Source organism: Tripterygium wilfordii, chromosome 5 (assembly GCF_013401445.1).
Source record: "Tripterygium wilfordii isolate XIE 37 chromosome 5, ASM1340144v1, whole genome shotgun sequence".
NCBI lineage: Eukaryota > Viridiplantae > Streptophyta > Magnoliopsida > Celastrales > Celastraceae > Tripterygium > Tripterygium wilfordii.
The window spans coordinates 12,028,263-12,044,029 of record NC_052236.1 but is presented as its reverse complement, the minus strand read 5'-3'; the positions used below and the strand labels follow the sequence as shown (position 1 = coordinate 12,044,029).

Genomic DNA, 15,767 nt, shown 5'->3' with positions numbered 1-15,767 from the left:
GATCGATTGATAGTCTTATTCTTTAAGGCCTCTGCAATTTGACACATTGGTCACTCATAATCACAGGAAAGACCCTAGAATGAACCTCTGGCCTCTCTCAGGGGCTGCCTCTGTCCCCTTGGCCTGCCATTGTCACTGTTCTGCCCCTCACCCACCACCGCCACCACAAGCAGCCTCAACTCGCTACTTTCCATACCGTGGCAACCACCAAATCTTCGACCACCACAACTACAAATCCTATGCCTTGTCAAGCAAGACTAATGTTGAGATATTGTGGCTTGAGCGTTCATTTGTGGATCTCTCTATAATCAAACCGTATGAATTCTAAGAAATCTTGAGTTTGATTCTTACTATGAGCAATATCCATGTTCACACGCACGTTGAGTTTTGACCCAACTTACCCTAGGTGGGGGAAACTTCCGATGTTTGACATTTTATTGCAGCATCATGTGTATAACAATCGATTTTGAAGAAAATTTTTCTTAATTGAATCTGTTGGCAGAATTTGGGGAAACAGAAGAAATCTGGACATAAGTGCAAACTGAAGGCAGAACTTGCAGATCATGAAAAATCAGATGTTGAGAGTATACATCAGGACGTTAATGTATATAGAGAGAATAACAAACGAGCCCAGTAAAAGAGCTTGTATCTTAAAGATTCCTATGAAGAATAAACTGTTCAAACAACTACAAAAACATAAAAGTTGAGCAAATAAAATAAAGAACATTGAACTAGGGATGTTCAAAAGGAAAGTTGAGAACCAAAGTAACTTAACTTGTCCAAAAGAAATATATATATATGTATCAGTCCAGCAAATCCGAGACTGGTGTCTTTCTAAATGCATTGACCTGGTCCAGTTGTGCCGCCAAACCCTTGTTCGGGAATATGTTATCCGCCCTCATTCTGTCCCACATTCCATATGCTGGAGCTTTGGCATTAGTATAAGCCTGCATTAAAGCACCAAACATAATAACTCGAGAAGCATACCCAGCTTGCCTAATCATATGAAACATCTTTTCAGTGTTATGGATATCTCCCCTCTTAGCATATTGATTCATAATGACAATGTAGGAATTAAACAATGGCTTCATCTGAATCTGTTGCATTGCTTTCTGCAAGACAGAGTCAGCCTTTTCAACCTCTCCTGCGTCCACATAGAGCTTTACAAGTGCATCCCAAATGAACGGGCCAATACGACATCCACTATCAGCCATGCGCTTAATTAGATCTTTCCCCTTGGTCAACATCTTGTGGTTTGCATAAACCTTCAATAATGAAGAATACTGTCTGGAAGAGAGTTTTTTATATTTCTTTGACATCCTCTCAAAAACTGCTTCTGCTTCATCAATTTTCTTCAGCATTCCCCAGGCTTCAATGGCAGCCATGCACTCATCAAGTCTGGGATCTGACTCACAGGCCTTCCAAACTCTTTCAACTTCATCAGCCTTTCCAAGTGCTGCATAAAGAGGAAGTAAAGCCCTACAAGTCAATCGATGCTCCTTTAAGTTGCTTCCTTCCATCTCTTTCAAAATAGCCTCAGCCTTTTCTTTGAGACCGCCATAGACATAGTGCTTAGCCAAGACTGCCTGTATGTGAACATCAGGTTCAATGCCTTGGGCCTTCATTGTCTCCACAATTTGAGCCATCCCATCAATGTCATTTGCTTTGCCTTTGGTGTCTATTAGGATTCTGTAAGTAAAGCGGGTAGGCTTGATATTTTCTTTCTCCATTAATAATAATACATCCGCTATCTTCTTCTTGTCAACCCTCTTATAGAGTAAGAGTAACTGGTTATAAGTGAATGATGTGATTGTCAAACCTAAGTCCTTCATCTTGTTGAACACCTCCTCTGCTTTCTTCACATTGCTGTCACTAACACAGTTAGCCAACAAGGTGCGGTAGATCACTTCCCCTCTAAAGGATTGAGGAATCTTTGAGACATAGCGTTCTGCCTTCTGGATACCATGCACCTTGGCTATCAAGTCAAGGTGAGAAGCATAGTTTCTCTCAGTACACTCGAGACGCTTATTTGACTCTAACCACTCTGAGAGCTGGAAATTGGCAACACACAAACATCAGACTTGCCAGATGAGAGAGGCCAAAGCAAATATAGTAGCTACTGCCCAAATAAATACTTGTACTTTTTTTTCGAGAAGGAAAATGCTAGTAATGAATCACTACTCATTAGCCTCACCACTTAATGCATGCAAAGCCAGAAGAAATCATTCAGCCTACAAGTCCAATTTTATTAGCATAGTCTGCCCGCAACAGGAGTAGCCATGTTAAAAAAGAATGGAAACACTAAAAAAACTGCATCTAAAATAGATTCAATTAAAGATACTGTCAATGCAGGCCATTGTAGGGATGGCAACGGGTCGGGTACCATTCCAATTAGGAAATACCAAAACCGTTTCCATTTAAGATACTCTATACCAAAACCGTTCCAAAACCATTTAAAAAACCATTTAAATTTCCAAACCCGGAACCGTTCCATAACCGTTTACCATGGGGTACCCGTTTACCATTTAACTTTTAATATTTTTATTTTTTTCTTTGGTGATTATGTTAATATAAATTAATATGGAGTATGATTTATATTAATTATGATTTTATAATTCAAATTAGTATAATTTATAGTTTTATTAGTATGTTTCTATAAATATATATGTTTTAATATGCTTTATCATGTTATAATTTAGTATCCTAGTAGTATACCTTTATAGATGATTTATAATATTATTACTATAATGAATCTTTTTATTAAACGGTTCGGGTACCCTAAACCCGGCATCAAAAACCAAACCCGACCCTAAATCATGACGGGTTTGAAAATCAAAACCAAAACCGTTTCCAAAACCTATAGGATCGATTTTCGGGTTTTAAATGGATCGGATACCCTGCGGATAGTGCTCGGATCGGTTTTTTTTGCCATCCCTAGGCCATTGTAGGGCCGTTTGACATATCCTACTAATTATGAAGAGGAGGCAGGGAGGAAATTGCAACAAAACCAATGAAAAACTAAAGAAATCAATTCTTACAGAGAAGGCAAACTAAGATGTGCAAAAGTGAGAAAAGCAAGGAGAACTCTAAATTGGGCTACAAAATAGTATGACAAACAATAATACAAACCTATAAAAGTCATCTAACAGGTACCAAAATGGATGTACTACCTCACTCTTCCTACCACCAACCCAGCCCAAGTCTCCATAACAGCTCTTACCGCATTTTTATTATCAACAAATTCCCCACAAAAAAAACACAACCATCAAGAAGTCAGTTTCTATGCATTCCATCTTACATCCCATTTCAAAAAACAGTCATTAGTGAAACTTCTGAATAATCAGTGATCATTTTCCCAACAGTATTTCATATAACACAAAGAAGCTTTCTTTTTTATCTTTCCAAGGAGAGATGCAATCATGTTTTAAGAATATATGTAGGATGACATAACAGCAAAATTAAAATAGAATGGACTTGACCACCCATACCGTTCGATTGCAAGTGACAATGAAAATAAATAAAATAAAAAACAATTCAGTGCAAAGAACAATAATATAAATGCCCCTTCCCTCCTTTCCCACTCCTTACAAGTAGTCAAGTATAAATTCATATTCCCACAAGTTTAATCAATAAGCTAGGAGACACAGAGCAAAGTTAACTACCTGTAAAGCCCTTCCATACATTCGACGTTTCCGCAGATTGAGTATGGCTATTGCGATCACTTCCCGACCCAAATATTTTCCTTCCTCCTGCCACTTATCAAGAGCAGTTTTAACAGATAAACCTGGGGCCGCAATGATGTCCTTAACGAGTTCCAAACCTTCCTTTTTCCTTGATGCTGCTTTCTCACCCAACTCTGCTTCAGTATCTAATAATTCCAGTTCATTTTGAGAGGGCTCTTCATTATTTTCATCGTCAGATAGCTCGGGTTCAGAAATCACTTCACCCTCGTCCTTAGTTGCATCAGCAGTAGCTGGTGCTTCAATTTCAGAGAATCCCTCTTCCGAGTCCCTCTCGCTTTCACTGCTCTCCGCACCAGCTTGGGAAGAAAGAGCACGTCTCCCAAAGGAGAAATTTGAAGGAACATAATCTGCGTTACACATTTGAAATATAGCAGACGCTCCTTGAGGAAACTCAGCAATGACATCGATAACCTGGAAATCTCCATTTCCAGATAATATTTCTGATTTGGAATAACAAGCCCGGGAGATTCCTCCGCTCAATCCCCGGTACCTGAAAAAGAAATCAACATTTCAATACACCATCAAAAAATCATCCCGAATAACTCAGCAGAACACAGACATTTCCTTCACTCTCAGATTCATCGCAGTTTGACAAAAGAAACAAAATACAATTTATAAACACCATTAACAGACAGAGAGGGAGGGAGGGAGAGAAATACCTGAGGGGGTTAGAAGCTCGACGAAGAGCCCACATAGTGAGCGACTATAATGGCGGTTCTGATAAGAAGTTAAGAAGAACTCTACACCTCACTCTCCCAGTCTCACCTCTCCAACGCTCTTAAAAAATATTTAGGTATTCGAATCCTAGTCCGTATGAAGTGACAAAAATATTTATATATTCGGATTCTAAGGTGACGGTGATGGGATTACAAAAATTATTTATATATCCGGATTTTAATATGGATTGAATTTGAAAGTACTTAATTGGATTAATTTATATTCGGATTTGGATTTCAAACATATAATTTATGTATGAACTAAATTTGAGTTAATCCAGATTCTATAAATTCGATCACATTATAGATTAGATGAACTAAATTTGAGTTAATCCAGATTCTATAAATTCGATCACATTATAGATTAGATAGAGTTTTATCAGCCTTACCTTGTACCTACAGCGATATTTTTCTGGCCCACACCTTTTGTCTGAAATAAGTAAATGCCCAGAAAGAATCGGCCCAACTTAATTTTTTTTTATGTGGGCTAAGCATGACTGACTTTCGGCCTGTAGTTTAACAAAAAATAATCGGGCCTTACTCATGAAACAAAGACGCTTGGGCTTTCATTCAGTTGCGTAGCACACAACCAATTATCTGAACCCAATAAGCTTTTGGGCTCGAGGCCCAAGTTAATAACAGGACCAGGTGAAAAGCTACCCTTAATCATTTTGCTATTTTGTGATGGAAGCAGCAAAATCTTTGGTCTTTGATTTGTAGTAGTGGACCAACTGGGTGCTGGCATTCTCCAAGCCGAGAAGGCAAAAGGAACTGCAGCTGGATTTGGAGAAGCAATATACTGCTGAACTTGGAAGAAGAGACGGTCGCATAGTTGGTTTACGAAAATGATAAAAATCTCAGTATTTAATATCTAAGCTGCTAAGTTGTTGGACAAAGTTCTACATCGGCTGGGTACAGCAACAATATTCAGTTTATAAGGGGCAAGCCTTCCTCTCCTTAATAGGGGTCAAGGGCCCAACTTTATGAGATGGTATCGGAGCTAGAGCCCAGACCGGTGTGCACTCGTCCTCGATAAGAAGTTCACTCATTGAGCATTGGGCAAAGATACCCAGTCCACGAGTGCGAGAGGACTTTGGACAAAGTCTCACATCGACTGGGTACAACAACAATATTCCCTTTACAAGGGGCAAGCCTTCCTCTCCTTAATAGGCCTTTTAGGGGGAGGGCCAAGGGTCCAACTTTATGAGATAAGTTTGACGCACATTATTCAGTTGAATTCGTGAGCTTCATATTTTCTACATTATCATGTTAGGGATGGCAAAAAATCAGTTCCGGGGTCGAACAACAACACGTGTCTATGAAATATTTACATGTTTGAACCCTTAATCCGGATTGAATTTCGGACGTACTTATTGACCAAACCCGAATTGGTTTAAATTCGGACAATAACGTAATCCGAGTTAGGGTCTGAATAAGTAAACTAGACAAGGTTTCTGTGTTTGGACCCGGACCCGGAGTCGATTTTAAACCTGACATAAATTTTGTGTTTGGACCCGAATTTCAGACATATAACTTATGTCCAAACTTAGTTTAATTCGAGTCTGACAAATTCGGTTATTCGAACAAGACAGAGTTTTGCTACCCCTACATGATGCCCATGAAATCTTGTGCGTATAACTCAACAACTGAGATAATTGAAATACCAACTACTTGGATCCCTGGTTGGTTTATGCTTTTAAGTCTGTGCACTTGTTCTTTTTATAATGCCATATAAGATATTTCATCACATTTTGTTCTTCTATGCTTATTTCATATGAGGACTTTCTTTGTATTGCATAAAAAAGATGGGTCTTCTTGAATGATTTATTGTACTTTCCAATAACCAAATAATGTAAGTACTAAGTACCACATCAAATCTAGAAGATTACACACAAATCTCAGAATAAGGTATGTGACAATGATTGAAAGTGGGGTGTTCTATCCCTTCCAACATATAAATTATCAATAATAATTATTTTTTGGACATTCGATATGTGGCTAAACTCAAGCTAGACACAGTGCGCACAAAAGTTTCTCACTTGAGGACATGATAAGTTGGGTCAAATTCTAACGCGTTATAATATGATTGTATTACTCCCTGTGGGAACCGAACTCACGACCTCCCGAGTCCCTACGATTTGGCCCTAGAGAGATACCAACTAGGTTAACCGATTATGATGTTGGCCTAGTGATAAGATGCATGGTCGTATTTGAAGATATTGGTCCCACTTGAATATTGCTGTAATTCCAATTGCTATCACAAACTTAAACCTCACAACAAGTTTGGGATTTCTATAAAGTTGGTAATTCTCATATGATTCTTGTCGTTGTTCCTGTCCTGAGCCAGCCAAAGCCATGGTTGTTGCCAACTTTGATATTTCAAAGGTCGGATTACCCCTAAAACCTTGATTCAAAAGTTCTATTCAATCCTCTATCAAACTAGCAAATAGACACAATACCAATGAGAGAATTCTTCACTATGTGTTGAGGCATATTTGCTTGGTCGGTGTTAAAGATCCCATATCGGGAAGATGTGAGGATTATTCCTTCTTTTTTCTATGTTTATTGAATTAAACTTAGCCCCATTTGTTGTTGTTAGTGTGAATGGCGGCGTGGATTTCTGATAATTGGTGGATCCTCTTATGGTCATAGACTTATAGTAACACTTTCACACCATACCAATCTATCTTCCTATGGTCATAGACTCATAGTGATACCTTCATAATTTCCTTGGTTGAGAGACTACTTTTGAGGAGTTGAGTTTGCTATTCAAGAATAATTCTAAGGGAACCAGAAGATTTGGGGTAGATCAGGATTCCCTCTTATGTTACCCCAAACATTGTGAAGATTCTTAAAGAGTGATGAGAAAACAACTTTTAGGGTTTTCTTTTGTGGGGATTCCATTAGGAATGTTGACATCACATTTGAAGGGGCTTTTTTATGCCAAATGATGGTCTACTAGGGTTTATTCTTTTTTACTACAATGGATTAATAAATTTTTAGTTTTCGTTCGGAATGTAAATGGTTGGTTACGATCGATTTTTTTCTTCGATTTTTGATATGAATTTAACCGACAAATTAATCGGTTATTTTGATCGATTCTAAATATTTTTTTTGAAAATAATTGACCAATCGATTGGCGTGACAATTGATTCAATTTTTGTGATTTTTTTTATAACTTTTGGGTAGGGGAGGATTGTGTTGCAATTTCTTTTCTTTCTTCTAAGGGATGTTGATAGTTTGGTAGAAGTTGGGGAAAGGATCAGGTTGGGTTTTTATGGCTTTCTGACAAATCACATTTGACAGCCACCAAGAAAGTTAACTCCTTTCTTCATTACCCACATAAACTATTGGAAACCCATAAATCAATCTGTCATCTACAGCCATTTTCTCCATCTTTAGAGAAGATTAGGGTGATAATTTGGAGGGATCGTCTACTGATACAAGTTTTGTTGTCATATTCTATGCCCTTTCAATATTGCATTCCAAGTGTTTGGGGAAATTACAATTCTCTCTGCATTTGACAAATCTTGGCGTTTCAGTCACCTAACTCTGGCCCATAACTAACCTAATCATATCTGTATTATCCTTCAAGATTCCTGCTTGTTTACCTCAAATTCATAGATTTTTGATAAATGGGTCTCTCTGAGCAGCTAAAATCTACGTTAGATTTTATTGTTTAACTGCCATTTGGCGGTGGGAATTCACTTTATTGAGATACCCAACTGCACATTTAAAGAAGCCGGTGTCTACTGTGTGATCCAGAGTGGAGCAATAATTACCAACATTTAAGGCTTTGTCGGTTGTGGCTTGTGCGGATGTCCCTCATTAATGGAGCCGCAGTTGGACAGTTCCCTTGATTTGTAGCCTAACTGGTACTGTCTTCGTCTTCGTGTCCATTGCCCTATTGGTGGGTCTTTAGGTGTCAAGGACAAGGTGTTTGCAAAAAAGTATAAAAGAGAGATACAAACATGTTCACTTGCTTATATTCGCCTTTTATGGTGGTTGGGGTTTAGAATCACTGGTTGAATTGTAATTGGCTTACTGGTTCCTCCTCTGAATCATCTCATTTGATCATCAAAACCAAGTACCCAAATGCTTTTCTTCCTGATTTCTTGCTTTTCTTTCATCCTGCTCTCCAAGTCATCCTCTTTAAAGCCACTCCTCCCAATGAAAAGTGACTGGAGATTGCTGTCACTTGTTTGGTTTTGGGAGGAACTATGTAGTTTCATTGTCTCTTGGTTGCAGAAAGGTAGGCTTGCTATTAGTTTCTACCAAGTTTCCCTGATCATGCCATTGAAGAAGATCAATCATGCTGCTAAGGTGGAAAATGTAGAGGAAGAGAGAGTGATCTCTTTGCTGGATTGGCCAGACTTGGCCTTGGAATGCGTTTTGGAGCGGCTTTTGCCTGCTGGGTTGTGTAGCATGGCAGGAGTTTGTTCTTCTTTGAGGGATAGGTGTAGAAGTGACCACTTGTGGGAGAAACCCATGAAGCAAAAGTGGGGTAAATTGATTGGTGATGCTGCTTATAGAGAATGGCAGTGGCATCTAGCTTCGACAAAGAGACCAAGACCAGCCCTACTGGGCCAGAACAAACAAAAGGGGCTATTGAGTTTTGTTCAGAGAATTTTCCCTCTATCTTGGATTAGACCCAGATTAGAATGTGATTAGACCCAGATTAGAATGTGAACAACTGCCAAGAAATTCCTTGCCAGTTGATTCAGTCATGGCTTTGTATCTCTCCCTTGAGAGTGGCAAATTCTGGGTCCCAGCTCAGGTCTACAATCGAGAGAATGGAAATGTTGGGTTTATGTTGTCTTGTTATGATGCCAAGCTTAGCTATGATTCACGGACAGACACCTTCCTGGCAAGGTATGATCCATTAAATTCCCTCAAATCATCCTTACTTTATGTGTTTTTACATTTTCTTTGCACTCCCAAGGCTAACATTAGACTCTGAAAGTTGTGATCTTTGTCTGATTTTTGTGTCTTCAATTTTCAGAATATTAAGCTCTTGGCCAATGCCAATTCCTTTAAGTTCATAATTAGCCAAACAAAATGAGAAAAACCCTATTAATTTGACCCTGAAATGGATATGTATCACAGATACTCGCCTCGCGGAAGGCGAACGATAGAGGAAAATATTGGATGGGATAGGATAAGAGCACCAGCTGTTGACACTCCTTCAAATGTTCTTCATATCTCTGACTGCCTAAGTGACCTAAATCCTGGTGATCATGTTGAGATCCAGTGGAGAAGGAATAAGGAATTCCCATATGGTATATTTCTCGAATCAATTAAAATTTAATGTCTTCATGTGTTAAAATTTTCACAAAATAGGGTAAAGAGCTATTGTTTTGAAATTATTGCATGGCTCATTGATAAGCAATGACTGTACTTCTAACTTTGTTGCAGGTTGGTGGTATTGTGTTGTTGGTCATCTGGAATCGTGTAGCGGAAATGAAAGTTACTGCCATTGTCAATATAGTGGTAGGCAAACTCCCTTAAACTCTGAAATTTATGTTAAGATTTTCCCCCTTTAGTTTGAGGAGAAAATGTGGTAGCCTGGTAGCCTGGCACCTCTCTACTTGCTCTCCTGTTAGTTGGTGAAACTGTGGATCAAGGATTTGTATTTGGCCAAACTTGGTTATATAGGGCACTTAACCATTATTACATGGGATGCACCCGCACCCTCTTGTCTTCAGAAGGGAAGGCTAGTGCTGACAAGCGAATACATACCTGCTTCTCGTGGCGAGTATAACCCTTTGGCTCGTTGGTTCATTCTCAATGTGCCCTCCTCTGGTCTTCCATTCAAAAACTTCCTTGCGTTCCTACCGGACTCTCTTCTTATTGTCACTGTCTGCCTATTCTTATTTTGATTTGATTCCTTGTCTGGAAAGAAAACTTCCAGTCACAGATACATAAGAATGCATCTCATGCAAGAAAGTTCTTGTGTACTTCTTTTTGTCAGTTTTGGCCAATGATCTCCAATGGTTGTCATTGTAGAAACTCACCAAATAATGTCTCTCTGCTAACAGATACAGTGATATTGGAGTTCAACCAGTACGCCCCCGGGTCAAGCTGGAGAAGAACAACAATTAGCAGAAAGGATCATCGAGAAGGCGGTGACGAAGCTGGTGGGTTTTATGGTGGAATTAGAAAGCTTTACGAGGACCATGAGATTTCATTGTGGAAGAGCCTTTGGCCTGCTCAAATCTTGGAATGAGGAGATTACAATCAACGAACCCGGATTGTGTTTATATGTTTGGATACTAACCTAAATTGGATTTGGATCGCACTTAATTGATCAAACCCGGATTGATTAAAGTCCAAATAATTAGGGTCAGACATATAACTTATGTTTAAATTTGGTTTAATCTGAGTCGGACAAGTTCGATCATCTGAATTTGATGGAGTTTTGCCACTCTTGTTAGGAGGCAGGCCCAAAGTTAGGTCTGCCTATTTTGCGGGCCGGGCCGGGCCAGGCCTGACTCAGGACTAATAACTGGCATATAAAATAGGCAACCAAACAAATTTCAGAGCCAGAAAAACAAGAGAAGACGAAGAAGTAAAGGTCGTTGATTCTTGGCTCTTTCACTACAGAAAGCGAAAGATGAACGGCGGCCCCTCTGGTTTCAGTACGAACTCTAAATTTATTCATCCCTTATATGTTTATATGTGTATATGTACGTTATCTGTGTCTGTTTAATGCTTTGATAAAGTTTATTATCGGGTTTGTCCGCATCACAGACAATGCTCCAGTCACGAGAGCCTTTGTAATTGCTTCTGCTCTCTTCACTATCTTCTTTGGGATCCGGAATCGCTCTAATAAGCTTGGATTGTCGTTTGAGGTACTCATTTCTTTAATTTTGGCTTTCCGATTCAAAATTTTGACGCATTTTGTTTGTGAACGAGTATTCTAAACTGGGTTTAATTTCGTGCTTCTTTTCAAGACCTGGGTTTAATCGATCAACATTTTATGTCATATTTCTTTGGGATTTTTCATTTTCTAGTTTTAGAATTGGGTCTTGCGTTTTGTGCTTGGGCATAGTGGCAGCTTGAAAGGGTTCTTGATTTTTGTGCTTTTTTGTTTTTAAACTTTAAGTATTTAATGTTGGGCTTTTTTTTTATGCTTGTACTCCCAATGATCATCTTGACGGGTTCACTTAGTTGGGATCTGTGGTGTATCATTATGATGCAAATTTAGCTATTGCTTTCTTTTTAGATGTAATTATGGAAGAAAAAATACTTGTATTTGGTTCTGTGGTTCACTATTACAGATTCTGTTAATGTCAAGTTACAAAAAATCTAAGTTGATGATGTTGTTACTTTCTGGCTGCAAGACCCAAAATTTTCGAGATTCATCAATAAAAATCAGGATTACTATTGACTGACCCTCAGAGAAAAGTTAACTTCCTGGAGAATTCTGTATGATCTTTGACAAAATAAACTGAGTAGAATAGCGAAGAAGTAAGAAAGATCCTGTAAACTCGTTTGCTGGCGATATTGTCTTGCAATACATCCTTGTATAGAATGCCGCTAGTTCGCCAATATCACGTTTGGATTGCATTCTTATTTTCTTATCATTGGTTATTGTGGCAGGATATTTTCGGCGGGCTTCACGTTTGGAAATTAATTGTGTCGGTTTTTTCCTTTGCTTCTACGCCAGAGCTTGTATTTGGACTTTATCTGCTATACTACTTCAGGGTATTTGAGAGACAGATAGGTTCGAATAAGTATTTGGTGAGCAATTTTACTTGCTGTAATAAAGTTATGTCAATTACTCAATTTGCATACACATGCTCTTATCTCTGACAATGGCCATGTTTGATCAAACATAGACCTAAAATATATACTTCTGTGATGCCATGTACATGACTTACAGAGGACCATGTAGTGGTTTTACTTGTTGATGGTGTTATGTGCTGATTATATGTCAACTTTAGGCTCTCATTTTTGAACCTGGGGTTTTGATCATGGAAAGAACAAGTTATAAGCATTATGGATGTTCCATTCACCTGACGCAGTGTGATTGCACTTAGCTTGCTGTAAACAAACCAATTCTGAATGGTTATCCGACCTGGTTCTTTGTGGTTGTATCCATGCTTAGAGAATAGAGATTATACATTGTTGTATTCTCAGCATTGGATACGTCTTTGGTTTGTTGATAATAGTTTTTTTTTTTTTAAAAAAAACTTTCTTGATAATAATTATATTCCCTTTTTTTTTTTTTGCAATCGGGCTATCAGGAATCAAGCAAAAAAGAAATGATTGCTTTATGCTTCTGCAGATGTTTTATTTCTGTTATGTTTAAATTTATCTACCCCAATGCAGGTCTTTGTCTTGTTCTCTGTAGTAGTTTCGCTACTCTTCGAGGTTCTTGCTTTAGCACTTCTGAAAGGTATTTGCCTGCTAGACAGTGTATATTAAGTTAAATCCTAATTTTTATTCATTAATCTCTTCTCCCTCTGCTAATTATCAGTCATATATATTTATTATCTTTAAGTTTCTGGTTGGATCTTAGTTCCATTCATTTCTGAAATATCGGGCAAGAAATGATTTGGGGAAAAAATTAATGAGAAGTCGAAAGCTAGATTTTTTTTTTTTTTAGTTTTATTTCCAGGAGCTTGAGGCCTCACCGATATGTTTGAACTTCTAGCCTATCGATCAAGAACATTTTACAGCTGTAGCATTCTCCTCATGATTAAAATATGGGATTGTTTCTGCAGATTTTGAGTATAATTCTTATGTAAATTACACATATTGTGCAGATCCCGCAGTGAACTTAATAACATCTGGACCCTATGGGCTCATATTTGCTTCATTCGTGCCCTTTTACTTTGACATTCCAGTTTCGACATGGTTTCGTGTTTTTCGTGTTCGCTTCTCTGACAAGTCTTTCATATATCTTGCTGGCCTTCAGGTAAAGGGTGCACATTGTTTATTTTTTACTCTGTTTCTCAAGATTCAAGGACCTAATATTAATATCTCCCTGGCAGCTTCTATTATCCGCCTGGAAAAGATTCATTTTACCAGCGATATGTGGCATCCTTGCTGGTTCATTGTATCGTCTGAACATTTTCCGCATTCGTAAAGCAAAGGTTATATTTCACACTCAATCTTTGAGTAAAGGGAAACTGCTATGTCCTTTTCTTTTTCTTTTGTAATTGTAGGTCAACAAATTATATATATTGGCTTAGCATTGTGCCTTGGCTATTCGTGAGTGCATGGTTATGAATTTGAATGGAGTTGGGATAGAACCAAAAGAAAAGGTGCTAGGATTGACTTGGATCGGATTTTTTTCCTGTCAGAATTTTCAGGAGCATTTTCTCCGTGGGATATCTTAACTTGGTGTGGCGATGTTGTAGCTTCTATACGGATGGGGTATATGATTTTATGTTAATGCTTACACTTTTTAGGTTACATGTGATTTTAGCCAGAATAGAAAGTGCCATGTCTTTAAGTTGTGGAGAAATTAAGTTCACGGGCTGTATTTGAGAGATTCCTATGACAAATTTCAATATCTAAAGCAAGGGCTGTCCATTGAGCTACCCATGCGGGTTGCACTTTAAGTCTTTATCTAGGAAAGATGTCAAGTGAAATTAGTGCTGCAAAAGTACTTCTCTTCTTTTTCGCCAATAATTCGCTCCGACTTGAAGTTTCTGTTTGAATCAATATTCAATTTTTTTGGAATCTCACTTTTTTTTGCATATGTTCACTGACATAAAAATGCATGTCCAATTCCTGCATTACAGGTCCCAGAGTTTTTTGCTTCATTCTTTTCTCGATTTTCTTTGCCATCCATGGGGAGTTCACCTGCAGCACCAAGTCGAACTGTACCATCCTACCCAGGTCGCCGTGTGGAGGCAAGTATATCTACGGAATTTTTTCATTTACCATTTTCTTGAAACATACAATTATCTACCAATTGGAATGATGATAGGTTGCAGGTTGGAAGCTCGGGCACCATTGTGTGCATTGTTTTCAAATTTCACTCTGTATTGGTTTAAACTTGTGTCTGATTTTGAATAGCTGAAGCAGAAAAATCATTGAGATGAATGACCATTAGTTTTAGATGCTCCTGAATCCCAAACCATTTTTCTGTCACTTCTCTTGTAATATTAAAAATTGGTTTGGCCTGGGGCCTGGGTGGAATGATTTGACAAGCATCTACTGGACAAACAAACTCTGGCTGGATTCCCCAGGGCTGAATTGGAACTTTTTTTTTTTGTTTTTGTGGCTTTTCTTCTTTGATTCAGTTACAGTTTGCATATAAATTAAATTTGAACTTCATGTAGTATAGGAGCCTTTAACTTAATAAATCTAAATTGTACTTTTATTTTATACAAGTCCATCATTGCCGACTCATTCACTCTAATGATCTCAGAGAACCTACCCCGCGCCTTCAGCTGCAGAACCACCAGAGGATGCAATTGCCACTCTCATCTCTATGGGTTTTGACGGGAACTCAGCCAGGCAAGCGCTTGTGCATGCTAGAAATGATGTTAATGCAGCTACGAACATTCTTCTTGAAGCGCAGTCCCACCACTAATGCATCAAGGCTTTGGACAAACTGAAGACCGGACTACTGTGAATTGTGGAAACAAGATTTATTGAGATTTGAGGATTATGGTAAAACTGTTATTCCTATTTTGATCAGGAGCAACTAGCCTTTTGGAATCTGCGGAATCATGTAGGGTATCATGGTGAAGGGCCTTGTCATTGATTCGTTTCTCTGTTCATTTTTATCCCTGATCTTTTGGGTTTTGTAGCTGCCCATTTCAAGAGTTGTATTAGGAGCTGGTAGATATTGTTCAACACCATATTAGAAAAGATTGAATCTTTCTCTGAGGGGTAATGTAGCTTTCGGTGTTTCTGGTTGTTAACTTGCTGATAGACATAGGATGTAATATGGTCTATTTACATGCTAGAGGCGGCATTTTACTTGTACAATTGGAGTTCTTTTATAAATTCCCCTTGTGGTCTCTCCTGAATGCATATCTGCATAATTTGCCACTTCTTTTGCCAACCAGGTTAGCATGTCATATTGATTCCTAGTGTCGAGACTAAAAAATTTAACATCGGATTGATATATAATCCAATCGAGTGGCGTATAAGTAAAGGTTCGCATTTCTTACTCAACAAATGTGTTTTCGAGCTTAAGTATTCCATAAACAGCCCGGCATAACAAATTCATGCGGACTCGTGGTCCAGAGCATACAGTATTTATTGATGTGTTTCAGATCTCCAACAACGGATCATTGGTTGAGATGAACTTGATCTCACTTAACTCTTAGCGCAAGCGGGA

The 15,767-nt window shown here is 38.4% G+C and overlaps 2 protein-coding genes and 1 pseudogene across 3 annotated transcripts; 2 read left to right on the top strand and 1 right to left on the bottom strand.

The window, feature by feature from the left end:
- Positions 1 to 609: 609 nt before the first annotated feature.
- On the bottom strand, positions 610 to 4,527 carry LOC119998182 (pentatricopeptide repeat-containing protein At1g80270, mitochondrial-like). Of its 2 annotated transcripts, XM_038845432.1 has the most exons (4): positions 4,403 to 4,527; positions 3,663 to 4,233; positions 796 to 2,051; positions 610 to 751 (listed from the first exon to the last, which is right to left on the bottom strand). In XM_038845432.1, the coding sequence occupies exons 1-3, from the start codon at positions 4,435 to 4,437 to the stop codon at positions 804 to 806; spliced, it is 1,854 nt and encodes a 617-aa protein (XP_038701360.1). In that variant the 5' UTR covers positions 4,438 to 4,527; the 3' UTR covers positions 610 to 751; positions 796 to 803. The 2 variants fall into 2 exon arrangements, with proteins under 2 accessions (XP_038701360.1, XP_038701359.1); XM_038845431.1 differs by having other exon boundaries at positions 610 to 2,051.
- A 3,208-nt stretch (positions 4,528 to 7,735) lies between these two features.
- Positions 7,736 to 10,812, top strand: LOC119998148 (annotated as a pseudogene).
- A 128-nt stretch (positions 10,813 to 10,940) lies between these two features.
- Positions 10,941 to 15,444, top strand: LOC119998149 (rhomboid-like protein 20). Its single transcript, XM_038845385.1, has 8 exons — positions 10,941 to 11,097; positions 11,210 to 11,310; positions 12,062 to 12,202; positions 12,794 to 12,860; positions 13,231 to 13,382; positions 13,459 to 13,560; positions 14,215 to 14,325; positions 14,847 to 15,444. The coding sequence occupies exons 1-8, from the start codon at positions 11,073 to 11,075 to the stop codon at positions 15,009 to 15,011; spliced, it is 864 nt and encodes a 287-aa protein (XP_038701313.1). The 5' UTR covers positions 10,941 to 11,072; the 3' UTR covers positions 15,012 to 15,444.
- Positions 15,445 to 15,767: the final 323 nt, after the last annotated feature.

Excerpts from the sequence above, each read along its gene's own strand:
- LOC119998149 (XM_038845385.1), top strand. The coding sequence starts at position 11,073 with ATGAACGGCGGCCCCTCTGGTTTCA. Across the intron at positions 11,311-12,061 it reads AGCTTGGATTGTCGTTTGAG|GATATTTTCGGCGGGCTTCA; the intron begins GTACTCATTTCT and ends TTATTGTGGCAG. Across the intron at positions 13,383-13,458 it reads TATATCTTGCTGGCCTTCAG|CTTCTATTATCCGCCTGGAA; the intron begins GTAAAGGGTGCA and ends TCTCCCTGGCAG.
- LOC119998182 (XM_038845431.1), bottom strand. The coding sequence starts at position 4,437 with ATGTGGGCTCTTCGTCGAGCTTCTAACCCCCTCAG. Across the intron at positions 4,234-4,402 it reads CGAGCTTCTAACCCCCTCAG|GTACCGGGGATTGAGCGGAG; the intron begins GTATTTCTCTCC and ends TTTCTTTTTCAG. Across the intron at positions 2,052-3,662 it reads TGTATGGAAGGGCTTTACAG|CTCTCAGAGTGGTTAGAGTC; the intron begins GTAGTTAACTTT and ends GCCAATTTCCAG.